Here is an 11,192-nt window from a genome sequence, read left to right as displayed (position 1 = left end):
TGGTGATATTACAAACCTGGCCCAGCCTCGGGCTCCCCAGCACATCAGAGCTACAGGTCATCCCTCTGAAAGGAGCTCTTTTCTCCCCCTTCAACTTTGACCTAACAGTTACCAAGTTGAATAGTGCCAAGACATAGTAGGAAATGCAAAGGTAAGGGAACTCCAGGAATTCATAAGCCCAGTAAGAAAAGGAAACAAGGGCTTCCCTGGTGGCACAGTGGTTGAGAATCCGCCTGCCAATGCCGGGGACACGGGTTCGAGCCCTGGTCTGGGAAGATCCCACATGCTGCGGAGAAACTAGGCCCGTGAGCCACAATTGCTGAGCCTGCGCGTCTGGAGCCTGTGCTCCGCAGCGGGAGAGGCCGCGATAATGAGAGGCCTGCGCACCGCGATGAAGAGTGGCCCCACTTGCCGCAACTAGAGAGAAAGCCCTCGCGCAGAGACGAAGACACAACACAGCCATAAATAAATTAATTAATTAAATAAAACAAGTATTAAAAAAAAAAAGGAAAAAAGACACAGAAGTAGAATAGGACAATAAGGCCTCCATGTACCAGTCGTTCAACCCTGATAGCCATCAACTCAGGTCCAGTCTTTTTTTTTTTTTAATTAATTTATTTATTTTTTATTTATTTTTGGCTGTGTTGGGTCTTCGTTTCTGCGCGAGGGCTTTCTCCAGTTGCGGCGAGCGGGGGCCACTCTTCATCGCGGTGCGCGGGCCTCTCACTGTCATGGCCTCTCCCGTTGCGGAGCACAGGCTCCAGACACGCAGGCTTAGTAGTTGTGGCTCACAGGCCTAGCCGCTCCGCGGCATGTGGAATCTTCCCGGACCGGGTCACGAACCCATGTCCCCTGCATTGGCAGGCGGATTCTTAACCACTGCGCCACCAGGGAAGCCCCAGGTCCAGTCTTGATTCATCCCCACCCTGACAGTTTCTCTCCCGTACCTGCACTGTTCTGAAGCAAATTCTAGTCATATCTCACCTATTAAGTATTTCAATATGCATCTCAAGGATTTTTAAAAATATAACCAAGATACTCTTTTATGTACCTTTAAAAATTGATGGTAATTCCTTAATATCATGTATCCAATCATTGTTCAAATTTTTCTCGTTGTCTCATAACTCTTGTACAGTTTGAGTTGAGATCCAGATTAGATCCATACATTGCTATTGGATGTCTCTTAAGTCTCTGTTACATCTATAGGATCCTCTTCCGTTTCTTTTCTTTCCCTTGCAGTTAGTTTGTCCTGTTCAGTTTCCTACAACTTCACTTTTGCTATTTGCATCACTGTGGTATTAAACTCTTCTTACTCTTGTATTTCCTATAAATTGGTTGTTAAATCTAGAGGTTTGGCCAGATTCAGGCTTGATTTTTTTTTTTTTTTTTTTTTTTTTTGGTAAGACTATGTCATGAGTGGTAGTGTATACTTCTTGTTGCATCCTATCAGGAGACACATAATGTCTGGTAGTCCCTCTTTGTGATGTTAGCAGCCCTTACTGATCATTGTCTAGAACAGCACTGTCCAATAGAATTTTCTGCAGTCGTGGAGATGTTCTCTGTCTGCACTGTGCAACACAGTAACCACTAGACACATGTGCCTATCAAGCACCTGAAATGTGGCTAGTGGACTGAAGAACTGAATTTTTTGTTTTATCTCATTTTAATTTAAATAGCCACATATGGCTAGTGGCTACCATATTGGACTGTGCAGATTTAGATTAGTTCACAGGGGTTGCAAAATGATATAATTGAAAATAACAATGTGTTAAGAGTTTAGAGGACTTCCCTGGTGGCGCAGTGGTTAAGAATCCGCCTGCCAATGCAGGGGACACGGGTTCGAGCCCTGGTCCGGGAAGATCCCACATGCCACGGAGCAACTAAGCCCGTGTGCCACAACTACTGAGCCTGTGCTCTAGCGCCCGAGAGCCACAACTACTGAGCCTGCGTGCCTCAACTACTGAAGCCCACGTGCCTAGAGCCCATGCTCCACAACAAGAGAAGCCACCACAAGGAGAAGCCCGTGCACTGCAACGAAGAGTAGCCCCAGCTCGCCACAACTAGAGAAAGCACAGCAACGAAGACCCAACACAGCCAAAAATAAATAAATAAATTTATTAAAAAAAAAAAAATGTTTAGAAACAAGACTGCACTTCTGGCAGAATGGGACAACAAAATTACAGAGAACATGGGGAGCAGTGGGGTTGTGGGGGACAGCTGGTGGTTGTAGGAATGGCAGAATGTTACAAGGGCAGAAGGTATTCAGGAAAAGCAGAGTCCTGGAGCAAAGGGAGTAGGGAGAGAAGGCTGTAGGGTGAGATGTGGTTAGTTCTTGAGGGCCAGGTTTGGCTGTTATTTTGTAGGCAATAGGGAGCTATTGGAGGTTTTTGAGCACAGAGGTGACAAACATAATTTTGGAAGATTAATCAGTCCATTTTAGGTAGGACGACTCAGGGAGAGGAGAAATTAGAGGTCCAAGACTGGCTTGGTCTGAGGCACATGGAAGTGAACAGTGGGAGTGTCTGGCTGTGGACCAGTAGACCAGTCCCCTCAGGATGGCAGAGCCAGACCTTAAGGTGTTTGTCAGGGCCCAGGTCCTCATTTCTGTAGGTCCAGAGAGTTGATTGTGAGTCAGTCAGCAGAATCTGGCCTCAAGGACTGACCAAGCCATGGTCAGGTAATCAAACTGCGGACAGGTGACCTGGTACTAGAAACCCAGAAGGCTTTCTCCCTGCGCAGACCTTTTCTGCCCTCCAGAACTCCCCTTGAGTTCACAAGTGATTTTGGAATGTTCTTTGTGTCCATGTTGAAAAGGTATCTCTGGGTTTTATCATTTCTATAGACTGCTGTTATCTTCCTTTACATTTCAACTTGCATTTCTCAAAGTTACCTGAACTTCCCTGGGAGCAACTTGGGGGGGAGTTGTTTATCCTCCCGCTCCCTGCTGGTGAAGACCATGAGGCTGGAGGTGGGAAAGAAGTGTAATGAGAGAGAGTGAGGAGGGAGAAGAGACAGACCTGGGTGCCTTGCTGTGGGGCAGAGGGAGAGGGAAGACTCCCAGGGGCCTTGGTTCCAAGGCTGCCAGTGCCTTGGTGTCTGGGAAAATACAGTGTAACCTCTTTCCATGTGCAGGGCAAATAAAAGCCTCACCCCTTTTCGCTAGCCATGAGGTGGCTTGTCAGGAGAGTCCCCTGGATCACCATCACTTTAATTCAATACACAGTTTTGTCTTTACTATAATCAGAGCAGAGATTTCCTCAGAAACTAAAGCCGACTGCTGAAGAGGGTTCCCAGGAATGAACAGAAGTCAGGCATATCGCCCACACTGCCCCTCAGCACTTTCTTCACACTCAGGACTTCAGGGGCCACCTGCCACACCCAGAGGAGAAGAATCTGACCTGCATCTGGTTTGGAATACACGGTCAGAGCAGGAAGGAAGAGGATTGTGCTCACCTTTGTGTATTTCAGTGCTGGGTTGAACTTCGTCCTTGGTGGGAGTGTCGTGATCCATTTCCTTGGGCCCCATCCCTGTCCCTTCCTGGTTATTTGTACACTTTTCTCATGACCTAAATCTGATCTAAGGAAATAACAGTTGCCAAAGACCCAGCACAAGAGAATCAGATGGGAGGGACCTCAGGGACCAGCTGATGTGGCCGAACCTTAGTCACACAAAGGACCCCAATCCCCTCCCAAACCAAGTGAGGGGAAGTGGTTCTCTCAAGGCCCCTCAGCCACCTAGCGGCTGCAAGAAACCAGTCTGCTGTCCTAAATCCTGGTCCAGGGCTCTTCTCTACAAAGAAGAGTCCGAAGGGCAAATCCAGACCACTGGTACATTTCCTTTGACCTACATGGCATTTTTAGAATTTGAATGTTACCAACATTTTTAAAAGAGGGAAATTTCACCTAAATACCTGGATTTTTGGCTTATCTTGAAAAATTGGAAGATCTGGTGTTCGGGGTTCATTTACATACCTACCTGGCCTGCTAAGGATCTGCCACTGAGTGTCAGCTTGCTTATAGTGGCACAGACAAGTGGCTTCTCTGAGCTGGAAGCTTCTAAGAAAAGCCCACCCTCAACCCCCCTCAAAGCTATTTGTGGGTAAACCTGGTTTCTCCATATTCATAGTCTTGATTCCAGACACTCTACTGGAAAGAGCTTTCGACTGGGGATTAAGAGCCTGCGTTCCCATCCCAGCTCAGCTCCTAATGAGCTGAGCCATTTTGAGGTTCGAACTTGTCCCCTCTGGTCCTCAGCTGTCCGCATCGGTAAAATGGGCAGAGGGGGACTTCCCTGGTGGCGCAGTGGTTAAGAATCCGCCTGCCAATGCAGGGGACACGGGTTCGAGCCCTGGTCCGGGAAGATCCCACATGCCGTGGAGCAACAAAGCCCGTGTGCCACAACTACGGAGCCTGCGCTCTAGAGCCCATGAGACACAACTACTGAGCCTGCGTGCTGCAATTACTGAAGCCCGTGCACCTAGAGTCCGTGCTCCACAACAAGAGAAGCCACCGCAACGAGAAGCCCGCGCACTGCGACGAAGAGTAGCCCCGGCTCGCCACAACTAGAGAAAGCCTGCGGGTAGCAACGAAGACCCAACACAGGCCAAAATAAATAAATAAATATTAAAAAAAAAAAAAAATGGGCAGAGGGTCCTCTGTGTTGAGATCTCCAGCCTGCGCAGAATCACCCTCACCAGTTCGGGCACCCACAGAGGGCGCAGAGCCAGAACCAGGGGGCGGGGCCAGGTCCCGGGGCGGGGCTAGGCCCAGGGGCGGGGCTAGGCCCAGGGACGGGGCCCGGCGTCGGCTGGGCGGGGCGTCGGCGGGCGGGCCCCCGTGCCAGGTGCGGTTTGGTCCTCCCCGGGCGCCGTAGGCGGCGCATCTCGCTCGCGCCCCGGGCAGAGGTCCTCGCGCGCCTGAGGCGGCAGCAGGAGCTGAGCGGAGACGCCGGTGTAGCGGCCTCCTTTTCCCTATTTCCGCGCCTCTGGGACCATGGCCGAGCAGGCGGGTAAGGAAGGGCTGCGCCGTCCTGTCCCGGTCCCGGGGCGCCTGAGGGGAGCTGGCGACCTCTCGGGGGTTTCGGGCTGAGTGGACCCCCGTGGGTACCGGCTTCTTAGAGGGAGAACTTGGGGAGTGAGCACAGCGCTCCCCGAAGACTCGGAGGTTGTGGGGAGCGGGGATAGAGGGCTCGCGGGGAGGGGGGCAGGCAGGGTGGGCGGCTTCCCGCGAGTTGAGGTCCTTGGGAGGAAGGGATGCTGGGGGGCACCTTTTTTTGTGGACCTGGAGACTGCAGGTCCTCAAATTAAAACTCTTTCTAAGGAAGCTGAGGGGACCGGTTTCCTTTGGAGTCACGGTTTGGGGGAATGTGGGGAGTACGGCATCCTCAGAGTTTGGGTAGGTTCTGAGGGTATGGAGAGTTACCCCGTGTTCTGGATTTTCTGTGGAAAATTAAGGAGAGTATGACTTTCCCACGGGATCCAAGGCTTCTGGAGGGTATCTTGGTGCCTGCGGTCTCCTGGGTCTTGGGGTTCTTTGCAGGAAGTAGGGCATTGTGGGCTCCCTTGGGGTTTAGGACACGACTGGGGGTAGGGAGATATTGAAGCTTCTTCCTGAGGCAGGTAGGCCTCCTGGGGCTCTGGGCCCTCCCATGGCCCCTCTGAGACCAGAAAGGAATGTGGCCAAACACCTCCTGGAAGGAAGAGTGTCTAAGGGTGAAGGGTAGCTTCAGGGTTAGGTTGGCTGGGCCTGCGGTCCCCTCCCAGTCATCTCACACCACCCTGCAGCTTCCTGCCCTCCTTGCCTGTCCCCCAGTACCAGGAACTTTCTGTTTCCCAGAAAGTTGTGGGAAACACCCACCTGTGTGGGTGGCCCAGCCTCTAGGTCGACCAGGGTCAGCGTCCAGAAGCTTTCTAGAGCTGGCAGGAGGGAATAATGGAGGAGGGAGGCTGTCCTGGATATCTGCCCCCACTTCCTGGCTTTCAGCCTGTGGACAGTCACTTCCTCCATCCTGAATAAAAGGACCAGGCCACCAGTGGGTCACTTCCTCACCATGGGAGCATGGGATTGTCTCCTCATTCTTGATAATAGGCTTTTGGAGAAAAAGGGCTAGAGGTAGACATTCTCCGTCCCTTCCTATTTTACTTTTTTTTTTTTTTAGTTTCCAGAATTCTTTGTCTGAAATGATTTCTAATGATTTTTTCTAACCTTTGAGTAACATAGGTTCCCTGTCTTGAACCTTGATTCTCAGAAACTTGCGAAAGATCTTGGAGTGCAATAGTGTTTATTAGCTCTTTCTCTGAGTGAACCAAAAAGCTGTCTAGAGGCATTAGTGCCTCTAGATGCATTAGTTTGTACATTCTTCCATAAGAATATTTGTTGGATACTTCTGGGCCACACACTAAGCCAAGCGCTGAGGAGTATAATGATGAGCAAAACGACACAATTCTTGGCCTTTGTGGTGCTTACAGCCCTAGCAATGTACAGTAAATAATTGAGGTGACAATTGAGATAAATGCCATAATAACTGAGATAAGCAGTTGAGATATGTAAAATTGCACCAGGGGCAAGGGAAGTGGATAGGGAACACATTCCTTTATAAAGCAAGTTTATGCTGAGCCCTGAGGATAAGTAGAAGCTAGTCCAGCTAAGAAAGGGTGAAGAACTTTTCAGGCAGAGGGAACATAAAAAAACCCTGAGGCAGAAAGGCATGTGGTGCCTTTGAAGACTGAGAGAAGGCCAATACGGCTTTTTTATGGATGAGGAGACTAAGGTTCAGAAATTACTTGTTCAAGGTTCCATAGCCGAAAAAATAGCAGTGGTCAGAGTTCATATTTTCTAGCTTCAAATTTGGTGCATCATCCTCTCTGTATCACAAACACCAGAATTAGGTTGCCCATGGAGTCAGAGAAGGAAGCGGGACTTAAACTTTTACTTGTTCTGTCAGAGCTGTGTTCCAAGACAACTCAGATTCCTGTGTAACAGGAGAATCAACAGCAAAGAAATCAAATATTTGCTGAGTACCGATGATGTCTAAGGCACTGGGCTGGGCCAAGTGTTACCCGTTATAAATTTTAACAGATGCTAGAGATAATGTAACTCTCCTCATTTTACATGTTAAGAAACTGAGGACTAGGGAGGAAAATGGATTTGTCTAGGGTTACTCAACTAGTGGTAGAGCCAGGACTAACCTAGGACTTGTCCAGTGCTCTTTCCAATATTCCGGGGTCCTTGAGGCATACAGGGTCTGGCACACAGTATTTGTGGAAATGAATAATATGTGGTTTATGCTTTTGAGAAATTCACTATTTAGAGTAATTGAGGAAAAAATGAACAAATCAAGGCAAGCTATTATAAGGCCTATAGGTGATAACATTAGGGAATTTCAAAGGTGAGGGAGAACTTTATTCATACATTTATTCCACAAATATATATTGAGTTCCTACTGTGTGGCAAGCACTTCTAGGCCCTGGGGGATACAACAGGGAGCAAAATAGATCAAATCCCTTCCCTTGTGGAGTGTATGTTCTGGTGGCAAGAGACAGACAATAAATAAATACATGAATATCATATGTCAGGGATAAATGCTCTGAAGAGAGATGAAGTATGATAAGGGCATAGGTGCAGTGGGAGGTCAGGGGAACCTCTCTGGTTGATGACATCTGAGCAGAGAAATGAAGCAAGGGAGTGAGCCATTTGCATATCTGGGGGTAGAACATTCTGGACAAGGAATAAAAGAGAATGAGCGGAAGACCCTGAGCCAGGAATGTGCTTGGCATGTTTGAAGAACAGCAGGGTGTCCAGGGTGGCTACCAGATTTGGTCAGGGAATGCTTGAGGGAGGTAAGATTTGAGAGGTCTCAGGTAGGTTAAAAAAAAAGGGCAGGGGGGTTTAAGGGGTAAGGAAGAAAACTGTGGGAGTAGGATTGCAAAGGCAGGTGAGTTTCAAGATCTTCACAAGGGGTGGTGAATTAATATGTGTGGTGGAGGCAAAGATTGGGAGGTGTGGGAAGTGGAAGATAAGGCTGGGAGGGTGGGTGAAGCCAGACTGCAGAGGGTTTAATGCCAGGCTTGTAGACTTTTCTGATCTGCAGCAGAGACCATAGGTTTAGGGTCAGGGAGAGTCATGATGTGGGCATTTTGTGTTTATACTATCAATCTGGCTTTGGTGGGCAGGATGGATTGGACAAGGGTGAGGAAAAGCACCAGTCTGGAGGTGGGTACATACAATGGACCCTGAGCTGAGGTTGTTAGTGATAGGAATGGAGAAGGAGGCACTGACCAGAGGAAAATGCCTCATGTCATGGGCAGGGTTGGGTGACTTGAATGGCTCTGGATATGGGATGGAGGGAGCAAGGTAGGGTCCAAGAAGACCACAAGGTTTTAAAGCTGAATAGAAACCCATCATGTTCAAGAGGCAGTATTAGGCTTTCCACATTCCTGGTGGGTTGTCTGCCTCTTCTGGAGGCTGTGCTGATTTCCAGCCCAGGGCTGGCCTCTGATCAGTGCAACCTGGGGTTGGGGGCTCAGGCTCAGGCATACTAGGGAAGGGTGGAGCCCACTCTCAGGTATCACTTCGGCATTTCAGTGAGAGGGCGTGGAGCTGTAGCAGTCTCTTACAAGTCTATATTCTTTCCCACTCTTGACCTTTCTTTATACAGTAGCAAGAATTAGACTCTTAACTATTAATTAACATCCAACAGTAGCTAAAACACGAAACCATTGCTTGGTTCTATTAAAGTACACCTTGAGCGTCCATCCTGGGATTCTATTTTGTCAGATCTCTCTACTTGTAATTTATTTTTCCAGTAAAGAAAGTCTAAAATGTAGTTAAAGACAGACTTCGGAGTAAGCAGACCTGTGGTCTAATCCCAGCTCTAACACTTGTTAGTTGAGCAGTTCAGTTTCCTTTTCATTAAAATGGGAACAATAATAGTCCTTTGATACTAGTCCTTATTTCATGGAATCTTTATATTCAATTAGTTCATGCTTGCCTAGTGCTTAGGACACTGCCTGGCATATAATAAGGACTCAAAAGTAGTTTTTCCCTGCCATTGACAATGGGTTGAGAACTGCCATCTGAGAATGTATGAATTGGTTAACCAGTTCTCTGATAAAGAGATTCTTTGTAGGCCTTCCCCTAGATAAGAAAATGCCTACTCATTCACAGCTAAGTAAACTTATGGTTGGAAGTGAGAACCTGAGTGCCCGAAAGCCGAAAGCAGCAAGAACCATCTGTCTTGTTTGTTTCTCTACCAAGTGTCTTATTACTCTACCAAGCTTGCCCTGCCCCCAGTACCTGGTTTGTCCCTCTCTGACGTGTGTTATTTTTTTATATATCCTTGCCCCTCATACCCATGAGCGCTCGACAAGGGCCCCATAAGTTCGTGGCCTAGTCTCTGTCTTGCACATGGACACATAGAAGACATTTGCTGAATTTGTTTTGAAAACATTCCCATCAGATTTTAGAGGCTAATGTATTTAATAGCTCAGCGTTTTCTCCAGCCAGTCCCCTAGATATACATGAAAGAAAGAAGAAAAGCTACTCACAATTCAGTTGCCAACTAAGTGCCAGGCACTGTGGGAGGTATTTTCAGGTAATATTATGTTCTTTCTCTTAATCCTCTTGGTAATGCTGTAAGGTGGGTGATATCCTCTTTTTAAAGATTAAGAGACAAGGGGGTGAAATAGGTAAAGGGAATTAAGAGGTACAAACCTCCAGTTATAAATAAGCCACAGGGATATAAGATGCAGCGTAAGGAATAAGGTCAATAATATTGTAATAACTTTGTATGGGGACAGGTGGTTACTAGATTTTTTGTGGTGATCATTTTATAATGTATGCAAACATCAAATCGCTATGCAGTACACCTGAAACTAACATAATGTATGTCAACTATATTTCAATTATTAAAAATTACTGATAGGAACTGGGGGAGAAAGTTATTTGTTTACTTTCTTAAAAAAAGATTAAGAGACAGGCTCAGAGAGGTTAAATAATTTGCACAAGGACACAGAGCCAGGTTTCAAACCCAGATCTAACTCCGGTTCTTCTGCTTGACCCTTACAAATTCTTCCTAATAAACTAAGGAGAGGCAGAAGAGAACAACAGCAAGAATAAAACCTCTGAGATGCCTATGTCTGTGCCTTGACCTGGTAAATGAGCGGCCCCTGTTTTAGTGTCGCAGACTCTCAGAGTTAGGAGTAATTTGATCCCTCCTTTTATGAATGAAGACTCTAAGGTCCAGAGAAGTCCAGGAGCACCTTTAAAAATCGTCTAATCTTTCTTCCTTAGACACTCCCTTTGGTAATATTTGATAAGCTAGTGAGGAGGAAAACTCTTTGGGATACAGGGGAGAATTTCTGGAGGAATGTTAATCATTACTGTTAATCTTGTTGGTAGTCACTTCATTCAAATGTGATCTCTTCTCTCTTGGTTGTTCCATACCAGTTGCTGCCCTGCCCCTCTGCTTCCTGCTTTATCCTGGAACAAGTTGGATTTATATACCTGACCTGCCAGCTCCCAGGGGGCACAATAGTTACCGTACTTGTTTTGTGCTGCACTGAATTGGCTGGGTTTTGTTCCAGGTTCTCATAGTCTAGTGGAACATGAGAAGCACCAACGATTTTTTTTCTCAAGTGAAAGGATAGGATCTGTGCATGTTGGTTCAGGCCAAGCTTTATGGTCTCGTGAGCTCTCAGTGCTTGGGGATTTCTCACCACTTTGAAGTTGAAAAGGACTAGTTTGCAGAAACCCAGTTCTTAGACCAAGATTAAGGTGAATGTTAGTGTCTTGTGGGAAACTCACTGGCCCTGAGCTGGGGTACCAGGCTGAGCCCTTCCAAGTCTCAACTTGTCTGAGGCTGCCTAGGGTCATAAAAATGCAACAGGTCTGGTAGTCTCAGAACTTGGTTTTGAGCCCTTCCTGGACCAGCTTTCTGATGGTTAGACAACTCAATTCTTCTCCAAGCCCATTTTTCTTTCAGAAAAATGAAAGGCTTAGGTTTGAGTAGATGATTTTTAAAGGCCCTTCCAGCCTTACCATCCTGCTACCCTAGTGCCTACCGCAGTAGAGTCACAGATTGTTTGAGGCTCATGTCACCAATTATTAAGTTGGGAGAGAGAAGGGTATAGAAGCTGAATGTATTTTATACCAGCATTCAAAAGATCCTGAAGGTGAGAAACTTTGTAATGAGC

General features: G+C 47.2%; 1 protein-coding gene across 1 annotated transcript in view; it reads left to right on the top strand.

The window, feature by feature from the left end:
- Nucleotides 1-4,888: 4,888 nt before the first annotated feature.
- Nucleotides 4,889-11,192, top strand: part of LIMK2 (LIM domain kinase 2) — a 54,835-nt gene continuing 48,531 nt past the window's right edge. Inside the window, exon 1 of the mRNA XM_059895386.1 lies at nucleotides 4,889-5,008. Coding sequence (XP_059751369.1) covers nucleotides 4,993-5,008 — 16 coding nt within the window. The 5' untranslated portion in view covers nucleotides 4,889-4,992. The remainder of the gene's footprint in view (nucleotides 5,009-11,192) is intronic.

Source organism: Balaenoptera ricei, chromosome 14 (assembly GCF_028023285.1).
Source record: "Balaenoptera ricei isolate mBalRic1 chromosome 14, mBalRic1.hap2, whole genome shotgun sequence".
Classification (NCBI taxonomy): Eukaryota; Metazoa; Chordata; class Mammalia; order Artiodactyla; family Balaenopteridae; genus Balaenoptera; species Balaenoptera ricei.
This window is presented reverse-complemented; position numbering and strand designations above follow the sequence as displayed.